At 42.5% G+C, this 21,922-nt stretch overlaps 4 protein-coding genes across 8 annotated transcripts; 3 read left to right on the forward strand and 1 right to left on the reverse strand.

The window, feature by feature from the left end:
• LOC8054765 (mimitin, mitochondrial) lies at positions 973-4,671 on the reverse strand. Of its 5 annotated transcripts, none has more exons than XM_021454765.1 (9): positions 4,401-4,671; positions 4,120-4,179; positions 3,861-3,913; positions 3,675-3,726; positions 2,409-2,468; positions 1,981-2,055; positions 1,823-1,901; positions 1,323-1,415; positions 973-1,229 (listed from the first exon to the last, which is right to left on the reverse strand). In XM_021454765.1, the coding sequence occupies exons 1-8, from the start codon at positions 4,513-4,515 to the stop codon at positions 1,352-1,354; spliced, it is 558 nt and encodes a 185-aa protein (XP_021310440.1). In that variant the 5' UTR covers positions 4,516-4,671; the 3' UTR covers positions 973-1,229; positions 1,323-1,351. The 5 variants fall into 5 exon arrangements, 4 of the variants coding, with proteins under 4 accessions (XP_021310440.1, XP_021310442.1, XP_002462613.1 ...); XM_021454767.1 differs by having other exon boundaries at positions 1,823-1,889; positions 4,401-4,669; XR_002450506.1 differs by having other exon boundaries at positions 973-1,415; positions 1,823-1,889; positions 3,861-4,003; positions 4,401-4,669.
• Positions 4,749-8,390, forward strand: LOC8054766 (FBD-associated F-box protein At3g52670). The gene is made up of 5 exons (XM_021454764.1): positions 4,749-4,942; positions 5,277-5,383; positions 6,501-7,355; positions 7,463-7,624; positions 7,716-8,390. Exons 1-5 carry the CDS (start codon positions 4,897-4,899, stop codon positions 8,070-8,072), a joined length of 1,527 nt encoding a protein of 508 aa, XP_021310439.1. The 5' UTR covers positions 4,749-4,896; the 3' UTR covers positions 8,073-8,390.
• Positions 8,984-9,821, forward strand: LOC110432189. Its single transcript, XM_021452152.1, is given in 4 exon segments — positions 8,984-9,242; positions 9,245-9,298; positions 9,433-9,480; positions 9,483-9,821. Coding segments are annotated over 4 exon segments (300 nt in total). The 5' UTR covers positions 8,984-9,133; the 3' UTR covers positions 9,572-9,821.
• LOC8055899 (type I inositol polyphosphate 5-phosphatase 13) lies at positions 14,818-21,028 on the forward strand. Its single transcript, XM_002460433.2, has 11 exons — positions 14,818-16,044; positions 16,192-16,444; positions 16,598-17,414; positions 17,928-18,052; positions 18,193-18,277; positions 18,542-18,695; positions 18,813-18,850; positions 18,930-19,197; positions 19,340-19,463; positions 19,547-19,907; positions 20,175-21,028. Exons 1-11 carry the CDS (start codon positions 15,129-15,131, stop codon positions 20,598-20,600), a joined length of 3,567 nt encoding a protein of 1,188 aa, XP_002460478.2. The 5' UTR covers positions 14,818-15,128; the 3' UTR covers positions 20,601-21,028.

The following is a 21,922-nucleotide window of genomic DNA, read 5'->3' on the forward strand; positions in this document are numbered from 1 at the left end:
CGCCGGTGCATAGCGGCCACCGCTCCGTCGGATCTGTTGGCGGCCTCCTCCCCTGGAAAGAGCGCCACCGCACCCTCCACAGAGAAGCTCGAGCGCGCCGCTCGTTCCTCATGCGCGGGCGAGCTTCCTCCCCGCCGCGAGCTCCCTCTCTGCCCGCCATTTCCTCCCACATGTGCCTCTGTACGTGAGATACAGCGCTGGAGCACCCGCCTCGGTCGGGCGAGTCTCGAGCGTGGCCACCCGCGGCCTGCCGTGAGCTCCCTCCACCGCAGATGAGCGTGTGAACGATTGGGGAAGAAAGGCTATCTCAATGACATGTGGGTCCCTCTGGTCATAGTCTGCTAGTATGAGTTTAGGGGCTTTATTTGACTAGTATGGTTGGAGTAGAATCAATTCTTGGACCTAGAAAAATAGGAGTGAGCACCCAAATCAAAAGTATAAGCCTTGATTTGGGTACTTCGGCTGGAGTTACTCTTAGGCCTGTACAAGGAAGGGAGCTACTTCCATACTAAATTATAAGTCAATCAAGAATCTTAGAGAGTTAAAATATCTCAAATTTGACCAAATTTATATAATAAAATAACTATTATAATACCAACTAAGTATCATTAGATTTTTCCTTAAGTATATTTTCAATACTCACTTTATGTCACAAATCTTTGTATTTTTCTCTATAATTTTGGTAAACTTTAAAATGTTTTAACTCTTTAAGATTTTTGTAATGATTTATAATTTAGGATGAAGGGAGTAATAGGCCTCTAATGATCGGATGCAATTTAACTCTCCATTTTTTAGTTCAAACACATACTTCATACAAATTCAGCCCAGATTTTTTGAGGCCCGATTCTTATATTTTTTAGACCAACATTCAGGGACCCATCATGGCAACAAATATACCACTAAAATATAAAAGACACATATATATATACAACAAATAAAAGTAAAACATCAATTTTATATCAGTTGATGGGGTAGGACGTAATATAGACTTTGAATTCATTTAGGGAAATATTTTGCATCGGACATACCGAAATATGTTGAACAATGTCCCTGACAGAGCCTTGATTCAGAACATCTCTCAAGTTAATTATAGTTGCTACCACAAGTCCATAAAAAGATTACAGAGGGCAATTTGGCCAAAATCCAGGGATAACATTTTTTTTTGAAGACGATTCCAGGGATAACGTGGAGCCCTGATCACCTAAAACTCCATCAGATGGAGTAACCAGCTGAAAAAAAAGGAACTCATGCTATTGATTCTTTCGGAGCAAATGTTAAAATGTTACACAAATTGGTGAAAGGAAAATGCTCTGTTACACCACCCTTTATCTTCTAGAGTTCAGGTTGGCATTCATGTTGGTGGCTGCCAAGTCCCTGGCTTGAAAGTGGCGCCAGTTCCTGTTGGTTCAGATGACCTGAAGACAAATAAACATGAGTTTGATATTTGAATTAATGTAATCAGATGAAGACTCGCACAAAAGAAAAGACAATAGCAGATTGTTGTTTCTCATGTAACTCCTGTATCTGCTGGAGCCATGAATAAATCGATGCAAATTTCGATAGCTCTGCAATACTCAAATTGAAGTTTGACCGAGGTGTCTATAACATATTGTCAGATCCAATAGCAATTACCATGATATTATAATACCCAACTTCAACCTAAAAGTTGAACTTTATTGTGCATGTTCCTTGTGTGTGCGCGCGCCCACACAATGTTTTAAGCATAAATTAACAGCATAAATGTTCTACCCAAGAAAATTGCAAAACCATGCTGAATGTTTGAAGGCAGAAATAAATCAAAAGCCAGGCACAATTGAAGCACCTGTCATTGTCTGTCGTAGCATCTTCTGTATGAGTTGCGTCCTTAGGCCTAGATACCTCCTCAGGTCCTAAAGTGTTAACTAAAATGTCATCATGCATTTCAAAAGTATTCATACTTATATTCCCAGTGAGAAACATAGTTAAATAAGGTAATGTTACCTTTCTGCTGATCTGGAGGAGTACCTGAGAACTGCTGCTTCACAAAACTTTGGAGATTTGGAGATTCAGCTTTCCCTGCATTTGGAGGAAGAGGAACATCGGCAGTCAAACAATCAGGGTGAAAAAAGGAAAAGCATTATGAGATTCTTTCCCCTTCACCAACACAACAGGGAGAAACTACAATAAAATTAATTGATAATATGAGAAATTATATAACTGTCAAGTATCACAACACGGCATCAAATGATGTCAATATATCAGACCCCTATTGTGGTAAATATATTAGATATATAAGAGAGCCAAAAAGAGAAGAGAGGGGTAAGAGTTGAAAGTGGAATTGTGATACAGGAAGTATACTAAAGAATCCACAGAAAGCTGTAAGTGCATATAAGCAAGGATTGAAGTACAAGGTACCAGAAAGAACGTACCAATTTTCTTGACTGGTCGCATACCGGTTTTTCTTTCCTCTTCTTCTTTCTTTTTGAGAACTTGATTGAACACAGATTAAATATATTAGTGGAGAAACACAGATTATTGGCCATCAACTAAGAAAGATGACAGCTTTATGAATAACCAAGGCTAATTAAAAATTACATGCATAAGGATCTTGATTCTTGAGGAAACAAAACTTAAAAGAAGCTGTGACACCATAATAGCAAACATATGCTGGTATGAATAAGATCTTTTACTGCACTGCAACTAGAACGAAAGCTCTTATGAATAACCTAGAGCTTTGATACCATATTACAAATAAAGGGAGACTAAACTGGATGATTCTATTGAGGCCCAATGGGACTATATATATATAGTACATGAGGGAATAAGAGGGAAACCCTAGACTAGGAGATTACACTAATACCCTTGACTATTATACCTTAACAAAAGCTTCATAGCTGCAGATGTATCCAGTACATTACATTGTAACACTGTTCTCTAAAAAGAATTAAGGCCAGAAAAAGTAGAACCAGCACTTCCAACATGTTTTCCATTGATGAATTTAAATAGATATAGCAGGCATCATCGAATTTGGGTCATTAGTAGGGATGCAAGTTTTGCTTTCTTTGGGACATCAGATCAACCCAATACTCAATCGAACTAGTCCAGATTTCAAAGGAAGGGAAGTGGGGTAAAAATTAACTAGCTAACTGACCCACAACTATTTGGTGTCAGCTCTTGCATCCATAATCATGAGGTTAATAAACGAAAATTTTAAGTGCACAACAGCATATCCTGTTACTTTTCTAACCACCAATTACACCCCAAAACAACTGAATATCAGTGTTAACCTTCTATGGATGGAATGCTTGCAAAGTTGTAATAGAGATCAAAGTTTACACGTGACCATGTTTCATCCAACCGTATTGAGGATTCGTGGCACAAAATACGAAACAATTTCTATTTACAAAATAAAAAATTAGCATCAAATACAAGAAACACACATATCTAACCAGCATTTGATTGCGTTTTTCTTAGTCTTATCCAGCGCATGGTATTGAAATTAGCATAGAGTGCATATGATGATACATATGGGCTACCATAAAGTAGTTGAGGCAATTAACATGGATTACTCAACTGCCAATGTCTATGAAAACATGTTTGGACTCTTGCTCAGCGCAGCAGCATGCGCAATGCACAGTGAGGCTTATTAGTAAAATCATACATGAGTACACAAGTAGGAAATGCCATATACATACGTGCAATGTTTTGCTTGACACGTTCACGCCTTGCCTCCAGCTCAGCCAATTCCTGAAAGGCGCAACAATACATCAGCATCAGATACAATGACCATGTTGCTCTCATCGTGAAGTTTGAATTGATGATATAATAACAAAAAACAAAACTTTGAAGGACAATGTGCTGTCTCACGTTCTTGCTCTTACCTCTGGTGTTGGAGCTTTCTTCCTTTGGCCATTCAGCCAGCAAATCCACTCGACTACAAGCACGACATAACTATGAGATGTTGTGTATGCAATCAACAAATCCAAGCATATAATCTAGAATCAAAGCCACAATCCATACATGCCTGCAAATACGGTGTCGTATTAGTTAAATTGGAATTCTCCATTTCTTCAATCACAGTATCACATTCAGACCACAAAATCCTCATCGGAAAAACGAGAAGGAAGGGAGGAATGTAACCTGGAACGGTGGTCGAGTCCTGGTCGGCGCCCTTGAACTCCACCCACCGCCTCTCCTTCACTGTCCACATGTTCCGCAATCAAGAACAACATGAAGAAGAAGAAGAAGAAGAAGAAGAAGAAGCAAAAGCAACAGCGTCGAGATTTGCTTAACCGGCATTCACGTGCCTTCCTCCTCCCCAAAGGAGAGTAGGAGACCAGGAGCGGGGAAACTAGAGGCAAGCTCGTGCAAGAAGGGGGGAGCAGGAGGATAGGATGAGCGGGGTGGACGGGGACACGTACTGGCGCCGTCGACCTCCTCGACGCGGGTGAAGTAGCGGTTGCCGGCCTTGTCGACGCCCACCTGCGTCCGCGATTGGAACATGCCGAGCAGCCGCGACAGCAGCCGCTTCGACATCGCTGCTTCCGAATCTTCCCCGCACCCGCCTCGCTAGAACAGGTTGCCGCGTCCCCTCTTCGTCGCCTGCGGCTCGCCGGAACCGGTCGCCAGCTCCGTCTCCGATGGCCGTCGGTGTGCCGTCAGTCTGGGTGTCTGGTCCACAGACGGCCCACTACACCGTAGCTCAACTGATAATTAGGTTGGGCCATGTTTGGGCCGTTTCCAGGATAGGACTTGCAGCCCAAGACCTTAACGCGCAGGACGGGGGAGCTGGGCGCCGGAGTCAGACGAGACTCGAGAGCCCGAAGGCCGAAGCCCCCCACAAAATCGTCGGCGGCGACGACGCGATCTGGGCACCTGCGCTGCGCTCCTCTCGCTCGTACCGTGTGCTCAAAGGCCATGCGGCGGCACCAGCGGCTTCGCCATCCCCGAATCCAAGCGCGCGGTATGTTTCCCTAGCTTTCTCGATTTTTGATCTTTGGTCTACCTCCGTACGGGTGCCATGGCGTTTACAACCTGTGTTCAGATTGGGAGGAGGTAGGCATGCAGTAGGGAGGAGGTAGCCATACATGTTTCAATGTTTGGTTTGGTTGACAGTAAAATTGCTGCTGTTTGACTGTTTCTTACGCAAAAGTTCGATGGAATAAACAAATCAATGTATTTAGTTAAAAGAAAAGTAAACCAATGTGCTGGCCGCCGAAAATTGGTGTGTTTGATTCTCTTGTTGTTCTTTGGTTTTTGGCTGAACTCTTTGGTAACCATGATGTATTGCACCTCAGATGGATCGATTGTTTCCGTGGCTGCGGAAGAGGGCTTGCCTTGTCATCAAGATTGTAACTCTCGAGAAGGCAAAATAAGTAGATATTCAGGGCCCGCCCTTCCTGAGGTACGGCATAACGGTTGCATATGTAATATCATCATAATTACTGTTAGTGCAAAACTTTGGATTGTGGGAGACTAAACTTCCAGATGGCATTTGACATATGTGTCCCAAGCTTCCACACAGAGCTTACAATGGCATATAGATATCACAACCTTTGTATGGAGAAAGGGTGATACCTATAGTTATTTTATTTCTTTACAGAATGTATATGAAATTAAAACATCTCTGCATCAAATTAATTTTAGCTTTTCCATGTTAGGCAATTTTGTGAGGTTTCAGGTTTCCTTCAGGTTATTATGCCACCCTTTAAGTTACCAGGAGGAGATGTTGAAAAGAAACCTCCAAAAAAGTGTCTGGAATGCAGAAAAAAAAAGGGTTTCATACTTTCATACATGACACAAATTATTGCATACCTCCTGCTGGAACTGCATACCTGTGAGCTTTCCACATTTGTATGTTCCAGCAGAATGCTTGGCCTTAGATCATCTAGAGTCAGGGCAGTTAGCCATATCTAGTGTTTTTTTAATCGCTGGCAGGACTTCTGCCAGGCAAATATATTAATAGAGAGCATATCTATTAGTTTAGATTTGTTTGTCTTTTACTTAAATAAGAAAAAGATACTTTTCAGGAATTGGAGTATAGAAAAGCAAGCCCCAATATTACAAATTCTGGAAGTTGTTATACACTTCATGAGCAATTTGTCCTTAGCTTTCTTCTGTTATATAGCACTTGTCATTATTTGCCAGCATTGTACCAACACTTGGAAAGCAAGAGTGACACATTCATATATGAAGTATGTTTCCTTGATACTTTTCATATCAATAAACATCTCTTTATGTGGTTCATGTTCATAGCCTGAATGTCATCATCAACCAACAATATTACTCTGAAAGTCTGAACATGCCATCTCATCGTTCAACCTAGCTTGATGCACACACACCTTTGTAAACGTAACTATAGTTACGGTAGAATTGCCATCAGTGTTACGTTATCCTCCACAGAGCACCTGTGATAGAATGCTAGCCCATGTATTCCTGTTGGTTTGGCCTTCCTATTGAAGTAATTAATCATGAGCTTGTTTAGTTTCATCATTGAACATCTCCTATGGTTGTGCCTGCAGGATATCTTGCTTCATATACATTCTCTATTGCCACTTCGAGATGCTGCCCGTGCTGCTTCCGTGTCTCGTGCATTTCGAAATTCCTGGAAGTGTCATCCCAACCTCTACTTCAGTAATGAAACTATGGGCTTGAAAGATACTCTGCATGGACCTGAGCAAATGCAATTGGATTTCATCAGCACTGTTTATCACATTCTGAAAAGGCACTCAGGCACTGGCTTGAAGACATTTGGGCTTGAAATATCTAGTCATTACGACCCATGTCATCTTGATAGCTGGCTTCACCTTGCTCTTTCATCTGGGCTTGAAGAACTCATCATTGAGTTGTGCAGTGGCCTAAAGATGTGGTCAGGCATGTGCATGCCATGGTACAACTTCCCATGCTCCCTTTTATCTGGCAAGAGTAGAGACTCGATTCAGAATCTTCGCCTTAGCTCCTGTGCCTTTCATCCTACAGTTAGATTTTGTTTGAGAAGCCTGAAGAAGTTATATCTTTGTTCTGTGAGTAGCACAGATGATGAGTTACAGTGCATTCTATCAGATTCCTTTGCTTTGGAGAGGCTGGAACTCCTGAGTTGCAGCAAGATAATTAATCTTAAGATACCTTATCTGCTGCAGCGCCTCAGCTATCTGGAGGTGAAAGCATGCTTGAGTCTAGAAGCGATACAGATCGAAGCTCCAAATATATCCACTTTTCGCTTTTCACGCCGTAACCCTGTACAACTCTCACTTGGAGAAGCATGTCAAGTGAAAGACCTATACGTGTCCCACTATGGTGCCGTCTATTTTGCTCGTGTGGACCTTCCACTGATTGCACCATGTCTCGAGATTCTTACCATTGAGTCGCATAAGGAGGTATACTCTAAAATTTATGGTAAATTGGTAATTATAGACTAGTGAATGCATATGGTGGTAAGAATGAATTCTTAAACTTGGAGTATAACTTGATAATCTTGATGCAGATGGTCAATAATATAACGATCCTACCCAGCAAATTCTACCAGCTCAAGTACTTGGATATTTGTGTTCCTGGACAGTACTTTGTTCCAGACTATGATTTTTTTTCTCTGGCTTCTTTTCTTGATGCTTCTCCTTCCTTGGAGACTTTCATCTTGGATTTTAATGTACGTATAATTTTTCATATTGCAATTAACAAGTATACCTAGTGAGTAGTGACTAATGGATCGACCTGAATACCATGCATTCTGTCTTTAGTTACGTAGGGTCTTTGCGGATCCTGAGTCAGTTCTTGGAGAACTCTCACAATCACATATGCGCCAGACGGCAGAGCACCACTACGGCAACCTCAAGAGGGTGAAGATCAACCGTTTCCACCCCGCGAGAAGCCTGGTTGAACTAACATGTCATATTCTTGAGAGTGCGGCATCGCTTCAATGCCTTACATTGGACACGAAATGCTGTTGTTCTGGGGTTTCTCACAGCAAATCTGGTAAATGCTTCATCTTCGCTGTCAGAGCATACATCGAGGGGAATTTTCCCTCGACGACTAGGCTAGACTTTCCGAAGCCTTGTACTTTAGATGTCAAGTTATCATTGCCATCCAATGTTTAGTGAGGTCTCTGATTATTAAATCACTATGACCATTTAAGTTTAGAAGGCTTATTATCTGCTGATCTGCACCTCATAGGTGGCTGCGTCTTTGTTTGGTTTGGCTTCGGCTGTTCGGCAGTGTACGCACTACCTGCATGCCTGCAGTAGGTGTCTTTTTTTTTCTGTTTTTTTTTTCCGGGATTGGACATCACAAGAAAGTACTCCAACGCCCGCTCCACTTGTATTTCTTTTTTTCCCCTTTGAAGGACCATTGTATCTTCTTTGATCAGATTGCTCATTTGTTCTATGTTGGAGAGTAAAAAGGAATTATTGGTGTAAGGATAAGGATCCTCCATGCTTCTACGGATGCCGTGCATCATGCGTGTATTATGTAAACTTTAGTATCCCTGTCCGTTTCGCCAATAAGCCAAATTAAAAAGTATTGTTCGCTGATTTATTATGAGACTGATAAGTTTAATTCATAACTTCAACATCTCTGCATAATGGGTCTATGAGTCTTTTTTTCACAAGGATCTGTGTACATGTTTTTGTAATAAATCGTGGGTATATTTCTAAAATGTTTTTTTCTTAAAAAAACAAATCTGAAATCCATATAAAGCTAATATATGAGTGTAAAAAGGAACGGAGGGACTCGTTATTCACTCTAATCTATAATTTATATATGATAAAACTATAAGGGTTTTTTTGAAATAAATAGTTAAAAATAGTAATATTTAATTTAGGACAAAAACAAACATGACGTGTAAAAAAAACAGGAGTATGAGATTGCCGTCGGTATAGAATCCGAATGCACATCATAGCGAGAAAGCGTCTTGATGTTGTTACGCTAACACCATAGCGCAATCGCAGTTTGATGCAATCCCGTTTTTGCCTTTGTTTCACGTGCGAAACTCGCAGGTGACGCCTATGTCTAGACTCACTGGCCACACCGCACGCCGGCAGGGCCGCACCGCACCGCACCGCACGCGAGTTGGTCCGCCTCACTCGCCCCCTTCCTCTGCACCGGGTTTCCACCTCGGCACCTCCTCAGATCCAAAACCAGTGAGCGACAGAGATCAAGGATGGAGCTGGAGGTGGGGGCGCCTTCGCCGGCGAGGTACCTGGTGGGGGCAGCGATCATGATGGCCGGCGTGGTGCTCCCGCTGGCGTACATGATCTTCCGCAGCAAGCGCTCGCCGTCCTCCGCCTCCGCCGCGGGGCCCTCCTCCTTCTCCAAGCAGACGTAGGTGTGCTCTGCCTCTCTTCCTTCCTTCCTTCCTTCCTTCCTTCCTTCCTTCCTCCGTGAGATACTGGAGATACCGTCGACGCACCAGATCTGCGCGCTCGCTTTAAACTGATCCGTGATGCGCCTTTGCTGCAGGAACAAGGGGCTCATCTGAGCGAGTGGGTGGGTGGGTGGATCGATCGCCTCCCCTGATGCTTGTCATTCTGTCTGTTTTGGCGTGGCGAGATCATGCAACTGCTCCTCGAGACTGGGCACCATCACATCAAGTTACTAGCTGATTAGTAGTTAGTTCCTCTTGTACCTTGTGTAGATCAGATCGATTGCTTGTTTGACTGAATTGATACAGTTATAAATGATGGTTTTACTTTTGAGTGCACTACTTACAAGGAGCATTCAAACAAACTCCAGTTTAGCTAAACAAGCCACCTGCCCTCTTCTGCTGGTTTAGCTGGCTTATTACGACAATTGTGTATAATTCTTCTCTATGCTAGTACTCCCTCAATTCCAAAATATAATTCGTTTTAGTTTTGTCTAAGTTAAACTTCTCTAACTAAGACCAAGTTTATACAACATCAAATTGGTATTGCCAAGACCACAAGGAAATATGTATTGCCAGTGTATTTATTTGGTATTGTAGACGTTAATATATTTTCTATAGACTTGGCCACGATTAGAGAATTTTGACTTAGGACAGAAAACTGGCCTATGTTTTGTAATAGAGGGAGTACTATATATTTGTGGTTTGATAAGGAGCACAATTGTTGTGCCATTCATCCATTTGCATCCTCAGCTATTCAGCACATGCAGCTGTAGATGGATGCAAACCAAATGGTGTCCATGATCAGTTTTTTGAAGGTGAAGTTCCTGCATTGGCAGATCTAGCAGCACTGGAATCGCATTCGGGCACTGATCTTGCCCTTCTGTGTAGTTCTGATTCCTATGCGATCTTTTCTTTATGGCTTCTCTCTTCAGAGTTCGATTTGCTGTCTCCAGTCCCCTTCTCTATTCTATTCTAACGAAGCTCCTTCCAGGAGCTCACACATACATTGTTGCTAACTAGTTTGTTATCTGATAATCCATGTGACTGGATGTGCCCTTTGTGTTTGTGTTCTTACAAGTTGGCTCTTAACAATAGAGTTGTTTGTATTCCTGCACATAAGGTAGGCAGAGTAAACAAATCAGTGTGCTGCCCCAGAAAAATCAGCTTGGTTGATATTATTGTACTTTGTAGTTTTGTTATTGGCTAACCTATATGATAACCATGATGCATTGCATTTGCACTTCAGATGGATTGATTGTTTCTTGGCCACTTGAAGGGCTTGCCTTGTGGCTTGTGATCAAGATGGTAATTCTCATGGAGGCAACTGGATATTCAGGGCCCACCCTTCTTCAGGTAGGTATAAATGCAAAAGAGTGGCTGCAAGTAATATCATCATAATAAACTAGTTAACTACTGTTATGGCACTAGTTTTGGTTGTGGGATACAATATTTTGGATGGCACTTTAACACATTTGTCCCTTGATATTGCACAAGAAGCTTATATGGGCATATGCATGCCATAAACTTGTGAGAATAGCGGCACCTATTTGTTTTAAAGAGTTTTGACTAAGGAATAGTGATACCTTTAGTTGTCTCTTTACACAATGTGTATTAAGGCATCTGCATCAAAGAAACTTGCTTCATGACAGGCAATCTTGGTCACTTCCTTAAGTTTGTGGCACCCTTTGAATCTTGTTTTCTCATGGTGCATCCTCTGCCGCTTAAATCCTCAAACATTTGAATGACAGAGAAAGTACAAAAGCTAGACTTGTAGGGTGTGTTCGCACAGCAGCTCTCGCTATCGCTATAATACCCCGTAGTTCACAAGCTGCATAGCCACAGCTGCCAAGAATAGTTACATGGTTTCAGAACCCCAGAACCTTTTAGGGTGTATTTGGTTGGGCTGTGACTTTTGGAAAAGCTACTGTGAGCTTTGAGCTTTTGAAAAGCTGCTGTGGGATGTGGGCTTTGAGAAACCCAAAAGTCATTTGGTTGATCACTTGTGCCTTTTGGAAAAAAAAACTGAACGGATCCCAAAAGTCAGTGAAAGCAGGGGGTGAGGTGCTTTTGGATTTGTACTACGAGAAAAGTTGCTTTTGGGCAAAAGCACTTGTGGCTTTTGGGCCCTTTGGTTGGCTTTTGGCTTTTACAAAAGCAAAAGCAGGTTCAAAAGCCCAACCAAAGGGACCCTTAGAAATGTCAGAAGGAAAGTTAGGCCCTGTTTAGGCCTTGTTTAGTTCTAAAATTTTTGGCAAAATGAGCACTGTAGCAGTTTCGTTTGTATTTGACAAATATTGTCCAATCATGGACTAACTAGGCTCAAAAGATTCGTCTCGTCAATTTCGACCAAACTGTGCAATTAGTTTTTATTTTTATCTATATTTAATACTTCATGCATACATCTAAAGATTCGATGTGACGGGGAATCTGAAAAATTTTGCAAAATTTTTGGGGAACTAAACAAGGCCTTAGTTCCTCGTCCAAAAATTTTTCATCCATCCCATCGAATCTTTGGACACATGTATGGAACATTAAATGTAGATAAAAAAATAAACTAATTACACAGTTTAGTTGAGAATCGCGAGACGAATCTTTTAAGCCTAGTTACTCCATGATTAGCCTTAAGTGCTACAGTAACCCACATATGCTAATGACAGATTAATTATGCTTAATAAATTTGTCTTGCAGTTTCCTGACGAGCTATGTAATTTGTTTTTTTATTAGTTTCTAAAAACCCCACCCGACATCCTTCCGACATATCCGACGTGACACGCAAAAAATTTTCGTTTCCAATCTAAACAGGCCCTTACAAGACATTGTTTGGCGTGGTGAAAAAAAAAGGTTTCGTGCAATAGAAACAAATTAACATCAAGCCTATTGAGATATGCATATCTATGACCTTTATGTATTCGTGTATTTGTAGGCTCCACCAGACTGCAAGGCCAAATAATCAGTCAGACTCGGGCAGTTGGGCATGTTTATCAGTTTAGATTTGTTTGTCTTTTACTTGACTAAAGATGCATTGCTTTGAGATTAATCTTTTTTTTCCAAAAAAAATGGAATATTGAATCAAACACTGTCCATTCTGAAGTTGACATACCCTTGTTGACGGATCTGGTTCAGATGCCAGAACAATGCCATGACATACTCGAGTGCTGGAGCGCGTCAAGAACTCAAGATCACTGGTTTCTCCCTGAGTAAGTCATGAGTAAGTGAGAAGTGCCTGCTGAAGAGCATGACGTGTCCTTGAGTCTTGACTCTGAGACTGCAACATGCCAACATCACTCGAAGTCGAAGAGGCAGGGCACCTCCTGGTCACATAACACTGATGGAGAGACAAAAATTTCCTACTCAAGTATGATGATCCTCAGTATACCCATTGCATTTGCATTCCAATGCATTTCCTACCCCTGTAATTAAGGATGGAGATGGCCCTTTAAATGGATACCCGCGGTTCTTCTCTAGTGTAAGTTAATGAACTAAATAGACAATTTCTTTCCTCTTTTTTTCATTTAGTTCATTTAGTTACATTAGGGAAGAACCGCGGTTACCCGTTTGGAGCACCGTCCCCATCCTTACATGTAATGCAGCTAGGGCACATTGTGTTTGGTCACGCAGATACAGCACCTGAGATAAAATGCTGCTTTTATATGTTCCTATAATCCTTCCTTTTCCGTGTTCTGGTTGAAGTCACACTAGCTTCTACAGGTTCCATCATCAAACGTTTATCCCATTGTTGTGCCTGCAGGAAGTCTTGTGCCATAGATATTCTCTATTGCCACTTAGAATTGTTTGGATGTTATTGGATTTACCATAATCCACATGTATTAGGGTGAAATGTCTTGATTATCACTTAGGTCTATTTGAATATTATCGGATTCACCACAGTTCACATGTGTTAGGGTGGAATGAGATGGAATTTAGTTCAACTTACACAATAGTTTACCCCAATTTATGTCGATTAATGCGAATTCGACTAGATCCAAATAGATATGGTCCCAGCCTCTACTTCAGTGTTGACACTTTGGGCTTGAAAGAATATCCCTATGGAGATAACAAAGGCCTTGTTTAGTTCCCCAAAAATTTTGCAAAATTTTTCAGATTCCCCGTCACATCGAATCTTTAGATGTATGCATGAAGTATTAAATATAGATAAAAATAAAAACTAATTGCACAGTTTGGTCGAAATTGACGAGACGAATCTTTTGAGCCTAGTTAGTCCATGATTGGACAATATTTGTCAAATACAAACGAAACTGCTACAGTGCTCATTTTGCCAAAAATTTTGGAACTAAACAAGGCCAAAGTATATAGAGATTTTACTCAAGTAGTTGATGTGACTAAATGAAACAGAGCTGTAAGTACAATGATACCACACCAGTAAGGCCTTATATAATAATAAGAGTAAAGTTTATCATTGATCTCTAAACTTTGTATCGTTGTGTCATCTCGGTTTCTAAACTCGCAAATCGATCCTCAAACTTGTTTATATGTGTCATCTCGGTCTCTAAACTTGTTCAACTATATCTATTTAGTTTGCATCGTGAGTTGAACGGATCTATTACCAAGTCATTCTTACGCCTCATCCATTCGGATATCGGGAATGACTTCTGCAAATTTTTCAGCTGGAACCGTAAAGTAGAGTTTTTAAAACTCCAAAAATTGAAGGACTGGTTGATTCTTCAAAAATTGCTGGACTGACGGGCGAACTGATTCCGGAAGCGTTTCTTGAATAATCTTTATGAGAAAAGCTATATAAAGATTACTTTAAATAAAGAATATTTGAAAAAATATATAGAAAATAAAAAAAAACTCACCTGTTATTCGCTCCAGCGCTCTTCCACAGCTGCACTTGGCTAATGTGACATCTACATGTTAAAAAAGAATATAACATAAATAACCAGTCTTTTTTCCATTTTTTGTTCAAATGGTATATTTTTATTGTGATAGAACAATTTTATCATGCCACAATATTTTTATCTTTTAAGTAAACAATTTTTTAGCGGTGGAACAATTTTTATAGCATTTTTTTCTCACGCATGGTGGAACAATTTTATCCACCGGGAGTTCGGGAATAACTATTTATTCTAATAAAAAAAAGTGTTTGGAGATCGATGACGACACATATTTCACTTGACAGTAGTAATAAGCTGCTCCATATCAAATTATAATTCGTTTGATTCTTTAACTTCAAGTTTAATCAGTCATCTTATTTAAAAAATAAATATAGTTAAATTTAAGCAACTCTTAAAAACTTTTATTAATAAAGTAAGGAAGTGATATTTTACTTAAATTTTAAATAAAATAATTGTTTAATTTTTGGATAAAAAATCAAACAAATTATATTTTGCAACACAGGTTGTACCACGGAGCTACACTGCGGTTGCGTGGCACCGCGCCCGCTAGGCTGCTACACCTACGTGCCGACGTGCGACCATCCGAAGCGGCATTGACGGCGTCCGCTCTCTCTGACACGCACACGGTCACAGAGGAGAGACCTCAGCTCGCGTTTCTCTCCCCGCGCCCCGCCCTCCTCGGACCTCGGGTCCTCCTCGCTCCCTCCGGCTCCGACCCCGACCTCTCACTCCCGCGACGAACTCGCCGCGCTCTTCTCCCTCCCCATCTTGACCGGTTCTGGCCGTCTTATCCCTCTCTTCCGTTTCCACGCCCAGGCCAACGCCCCAAAAAAAACCTGCAGCGCGCGCGACGCGAGCCGCGCGAGGAAGCACTCGCAGGCAACGCAGAACGCACCCGCACCGGCTTGCCGATCGGCGGGGCGCGACCGATCGCCATGGAGCCGGACGACGACGCGCTGAAGGCGGCGCGCGCCCCGCCGCAGCAGCGCCGCGGCATCTCCTACAGCCAGCCGCTGTCGCGGGACGCCGCGTCCGCGCGCCGCGCCGCGCTGCGCAACCACAGCCTCGACGACGAGCACATTCTGCCGGCCTCCCACTCCCTCAACTACCCGCTCCACCACGACCCCGCGGGCATGGCGCCCATGGGCTACCACCCCCCGCTCCCGCCCCACCAGCACCACCCCAGCGCGTCCTACTCCTCCAACCCCCGACGCTCCGCCGGCGGCGTCAGCGAGGGCTCCATGACGCTCGAGCGCGCCATGTCAGAGTACGGCGGCGGCCAGGGCACCCTCCCGGAGTTCGTCGGCGCGGGGGGCGGCAAAGGCATCTTCCGTGTGCCGCTCCGCGCCGCCATGCACCCGGGCCGTCCGCCCCCGCTCGAGGTACGGCCCCACCCGCTCCGCGAGACGCAGGCGGGCTCCTTCCTCCGATCGCTCGCCGCCGACCCGCAGCGCCGCCAGCTCTGGGCCGGGGCCGAGTCCGGGATCAGGGTGTGGTCGCTCGACGAGGTGTTCGCCGAGTGGGGCGCGGGCGCGCGCCGCGGCGACGAGGAGAGCGCGCCCTTCCGCGAGGGCATGCCCGCGCCGCCCGCGCTCTGCGTCGTCGTAGACAAGGCCAACCGCCTGCTGTGGACGGGTCATAAGGACGGGAGGATCCGATCGTGGCGCATGGACCTCGACGCGGCCGCCACGGCGCCTGCGCCCCCGGCCGCTGGTGCAGGCGGCGACGGCGGGAGTGTTGGGGGAAGTAGTCACGGCGGGGGAAGCAATAATGCGCCAGTGTTCAGGGAAGCCCTCACATGGCAGGCCTATGGCCGGACGCCCGTGCTCTCTATGGTCGTCACTTCGTATGGTTAGCATGCCATTTACGACCGTCATTTCTGTTGGCACAAACTCACAATTGCATTATATCTGAACATTGACATCACTGCATGTGAACTACTACAAAATAAAAAATATCTGACCATACATACTATGGATCGTTGAATCTAAATGACAGGTGAGATATGGTCCGGTTCCGAGGGTGGAATGATAAAGGCATGGCCTTACGATGCCATTGCCAAGTCCCTGTCATTGTCACCAGAAGAGAGACATATGGCTGCTTTGTTGGTTGAGAGAGCCTATATCGACCTGAGGAACCATTGCACAGTTGGTAACGTTTGCTCGTTGCCCGCTTCTGATGTTAAATACATGCTAGTGGATCATTCACGGGCGAAAGTTTGGACCGTGACTAGCATGACATTTGCTCTCTGGTATGCCTTCACATACACAGATGAATTTTCTTCTTTTTTTCTTCTTTTTTTTGAAAGATCCGGAACAGATGAAATGTGTTAGTTAGATTACTGTTCTCCCCATCACATAGTAGGTACTTAAACATGCCAATTCTACTGAACTACTTGCTACAGGGATGCTCGTACAAGGGAGTTGCTGAAAGTATTTGGGATGGATGGCCAAGTTGAGTCAGCAAAGCTAGAGACACCTGTCATGCCAGAGCAACCTATGGAGGATGAGATCAATCCTAATCCTAAAGCAAAACCTTCGAAGAAGGACAAGTCACAAGGTTCTTTGAACTTCTTCCAAAAATCTAGGAATGCTTTAATAGGAGCAGCTGATGCGGTGCGCAGGGTTGCAACAAAGGGGACATTTGTCGAAGATAACCGCAGAACAGGAGCGGTGGCTCAAGTAATGGATGGATCAATCTGGTCAGGATGCACGAATGGCGCCATTATTCAGTGGGATGGAAATGGGAATAGAGTGCAAGAATTCCAGCATCATACTTCTTCTGTGCAGTGCATAAAGGCACTTGGAGAAAGGGTGTGGGTGGGATATGCCAGTGGCCTGATTCAAGTCATGGATGCTGAAGGTAACATTATTGCAGGATGGACTGGGCATAGCTGTCCAGTTATAAGGATGGCAATTGGTCGTTCTTACATTTACACACTGGCACATCATGGTGGTATTCGGGGATGGCCACTAACTTCTCCTGGACCCCTTGACGATATTATCCGAACTGAATTGTCTAACAAAGAGCTGTCATACACTAGAATGGAGAAGATAAATATAATGGTAGGGAGTTGGAATGTAGCACAAGGGAAAGCATCTGCTGAGTCACTAAGATCATGGTTGGGTAGTGTAGCATCTGATGTTGGGTTGGTTGTTGTTGGATTACAAGAGGTTGAGATGGGCGCAGGGTTTCTCGCCATTTCTGCTGCAAAAGAAACAGTAAGATACTTGCCTTACCGTCTGGTGTTTTTTTTCTGTTCAATTCAGTTAGTTATGCGTTTCTAGGTTGCTATTTAACATAGATATAACTATTTGCTATGTTGTTCCATCTTAATTTTTTCTAGTAACCATAATTTGTTACAGATCAATCTGAAACATAGTTTTCACCTCGGTGTTTCCTGTAATTTTACTGCACTTTAGATACTTTCTGTTGCGTTTTCAAATTTAATAATTGTTGAGGTAGACGTGACTAGCATTTATTTCTGTTTTTTTTTTTTGAAATAGTTGCCAGGCTATTGAATAGATGCTTGTTTTTACAGGAATTAACAGATTTGATCCTCTTTGTCCTTTGTGTTGTAATTTTTTTTTGAAAGAAACTGTAGGGATTTGCACCCCTCCAGCGTTTTGTGTTGTAATTCACGAGTCACGTTGGCTATTGTCTTGTCATTGCAGTGTTATCTGTTAAGTTATCTGAATCACCATTTCATTGAACGTTTCTTTTCATGGTTTCAGGTAGGGCTTGAGGGCAGTGCGAATGGGCAATGGTGGATAGACAATATTGGCAAAGCGCTTGACGAGGGAACATCATTCCACCGAGTTGGTTCTAGGCAGTTGGCTGCACTGCTTATTGCTGCATGGTATTAGCTTCTTGTGAATTAGTTTCTTAGAATTAAACTAGAAATTTGTTATCACATAGTGATAAGTTGTTCAATTAACTGTTTGTTTAATTATCTTTCTCATTTGATATACATGACATGGAAAATATTAACTTTTCAAGGGCAAGAAAGAGCCTTAAACCATATGTTGGAGATGTTGAAGCTGCTGCAGTGCCGTGTGGTCTTGGACGTGCTATTGGCAATAAGGTACATGATAAAATAGTCGTACAAGCTTTCATCAGCCCCCACCTCCCAATTGAAATTTCATTCTGTAATGGCATGATCTTATCTCCTTTTGGGGATATCTGTATGTCTTATGTTGGAAGAAATTTTAAAGATGATTACATAAGCAAGGTTTATGGAAAGAGAATCCTCACGTACTGTTTTATTCTATGTTTTATATTCTGTTTCATGTTCAAGTCATGCTCCTCTGTTCTTTTGTTTGTGCCGTGACAATAAATTCTCCTGCAGGGTGGCGTAGGATTGAGAATAAGGGTATATGATCGTAAAATGTGTTTTGTGAGTAATCACTTTGCTGCACATCTGGAAGCTGTGAGCAGACGCAATGCTGACTTTGACCACATTTATCGGACAATGGCTTTCAACAAACCTCATGGATCCACAGGTTCATGTTTCACATTGTTTGAAGTGCCTGTTTTTCTTGGCAGCAAACTATAGGTGTTACAAATACTATTTTCATACTGAAAAATGTTTACATAACCCTTATTTTTCTGTGATGCAGCTTCTGCTACATCTGTCCAATTGCACAGAACAGTGAATGTATGTGTGATCTAACCTTGAAATTATCAGTAGAAACTATCAAATTATTACTGATAGCCAAATGTTGTGGTGTTGCCAGGTCAATGGAAATCAGGTTGAAGAAGTAAGGCCTGATCTAGCAGAAGCTGATATGATCGTATTTCTTGGTGATTTCAACTACCGCCTTTATGGTATCACATATGATGAAGCGAGAGACATGGTTTCACAAAGAAGCTTCGATTGGCTAAGAGAGAAGGATCAGCTTCGTGCAGAAATGAAAGCTGGAAAGGTATTCCAAGGAATGCGTGAAGCTATAATCAAATTCCCTCCAACATACAAATTTCAAAAGCACCAACCTGGTCTTGGAGGTATATATATGTTGCTGCTTCAAACCTTTTGATCTCTTCTCTCTGTTCAAGTAGTTATGTAGTTTTTCCCTGACTAAGGTAGTAAGTTTTGTTTCTTACTTTGCATCACAGTGCTGAAAACTGTTTGTCAACTGCTATGTAGGTTATGATTCAGGCGAGAAGAAGCGGATACCTGCTTGGTGCGATAGGGTACTATATCGTGATAGCCGTTCTGTATCAGTAGCTGAATGCTCACTAGAGTGCCCTGTAGTTGCTTCAATCACGTCGTGAGATACTATCACACTTCCTTTTCCCCCTTTCAGATGACCGGTAATCCCTTTTATCCATACTGATTGATTTCTTTTGATAGGTACGTGGCATGCATGGAAGTCACAGAGAGTGATCATAAACCTGTGAGGTGTACATTCAGCGTTGATATTGCTAGAGTTGATGAGTTAATAAGAAGGCAAGAGTATGGAGAAATAGTTGAATCGAATGAAAAAGTACGCTCTTTGTTCCAAGATGCTTGTTTTGTTCCAGACACCACAGTTAGCATAAGCGAAATCATATTGGAGAATCAAGAGAATGTTATATTCCAAATTACAAATAAATGTGAAACAAGCAAAGCAGCTTTCGAAATCCTATGTGACGGGCAGTCAATCAAGAAGGAGGATGGAACTAAATCAGAGCTTTTTCCAAGGGCATCCTTTGGCTTCCCACTTTGGCTTGAGGTAAGAACTATTGCAAACTCAGCCTATGATACATTCATGATTAATCAATTGCCGCCAAGTGAACATATTGATACAAAAATCAATTTCCCTCCATATGTACTGATATGGTCAAAATGTTACTACAATGCCCAAGTGACTGAATATGACACCGAACTACCGAAGTACCTTCTGATGTCAGGAAACAGTTAATCTGCTGCCTGTCATTTCTGCATTCAAAATTCTGTGTTCTGATTTCTATTTTTTGATATTTTTTTCTGTTTCACACAGGTCCAACCAGCCATCGGTCTGATAAAACCAGGTGAAACGGTGGAAATTACACTACATCATGAAGATTTTTACACACAGGAAGAGTTTGTAGACGGAATACCACAGAACTGGTGGTGTGAGGATACCAGGGACAAGGAAGCCGTTCTCAGAATAAATATAACAGGCAGCAGCTCAACCGAAACCAAGACGCACACCATCAACGTCCAACATCGCTGCCCACCATCATCGGCGCCACCGCCAATGATGAACCAACCGGTGGCCGCCGCGCCTCCGAGCAATGTCCTTGCCAGCGAGGGGCACTCGACTTCAAAGCGCTCCTCCAAGAAGAGCCAGTCCAAGCACCGGGAACAGCAACAACAACAGCAGGATTACCCGCAGTTTGGGAGCTCGGAGGTACATGACTTGTGCCGCATGCGGTGCCCTTGAGACCTGTACAAACTACTCCTACATTACTACAAAGGAGTATGGATACTGAAGTTCTGTCTAGGAGGTGGGAATTACGAGTCTTAGGTTTTTCACATCGAAGTCCCGGAGTACCCCGCAAAAGAGAGAAAAGTCTAGGAGGAGTTCCTCCGGTTCTGTACATAGGCTTCACTCGATCAGCTGTCATTCTCATGTAGCCCAAGCAAAGAGTCTAGAGTCCTGAGATAACAGTGCTAATAACTTGTTGTTTTATTCTTGTTCCTTATTAAAGAGTGTTCTCTAGATAGTAGAAGCCAGGGATATTTGAACAATGTTTGATGTAATATGTTCAATAGAATTACCTTAGGTTTGTTGTCTCTTTACTCAGCAGTTATAATGATCTTGTACTTCTTGACTATTGCCATTGTTAATAAGAAACCAATCCTTCATCCCCTCGAATTATTTGATGATGCTTATGTTATTAGAGCAAGCCCAATAAGTTTGGTTTATTATAGCCAAGCGATGTGAGACTACATCAATAAATGAGGTATACAACAACTTGTCTTTTCATAATTTAAAACATTAACTTTTCATAACGTTAGATCCAGTCACTGAGTAGGAATAGGACCTATATGACAAAATGTTGCTAGGCTGGTCTTGAGAGAAGGTCCGGAACAAGTGATCTCTCTTTCCTCAATTCTCTCTTATCCACGTTGATTTTTGCTGAGTTGTCTTGGCTATAAGCCAAATACATGGTTTATTGTACTCGCTCTTCCATATCTACCGGTCTTTTTGGCTTCGGAATGGCCCTGATTGCTTAATGCCAATGCGTTGGTAGTGGTACATGTCATCTGTTTCGTGCAAGGGTCAAGGGCATGTACTGTATGGAGTATTAGAAGTCGTTAAGGACATGGTTGCGTATACCAAGGAGTGTTAAAGAGTGGTTAAGGATCTGTTTGTCACAGCTCACAACAGCTTCATGAGCTATTTTTTTTGTCAAACACTTATTTCTAAAACAGCTTCATGGGTAAAGCTGTTTTTCTTCTCCTCTCACAAAGATATGAGTTGGAATAAAGCTGAAAAAAGTAGCTTATTGCAGCTCTCTCCCTCATTTCTCTCTCTCATCTATGTATGAAGTAGTTGGTGAAGCTATTTTACTAAACACTTTTTCCAAAATAACTCAGCTTAATTTAGAAAGTTGCTCATGAAGCTATTTTCTAAAAAAAACAACTTTACTAGTGAAGTTGAGCTGTGCGAAATATGCCCTAACTATAGAGGGAGTTTTCCTTCTTTGCTCTTATTATGGGGAAGTATGAAGTTTTTGATGATTTGGGGGAAAAGGTGAG

The sequence above is a fragment of the Sorghum bicolor genome, chromosome 2 (assembly GCF_000003195.3).
Source record: "Sorghum bicolor cultivar BTx623 chromosome 2, Sorghum_bicolor_NCBIv3, whole genome shotgun sequence".
NCBI classification, from domain to species: Eukaryota; Viridiplantae; Streptophyta; class Magnoliopsida; order Poales; family Poaceae; genus Sorghum; species Sorghum bicolor.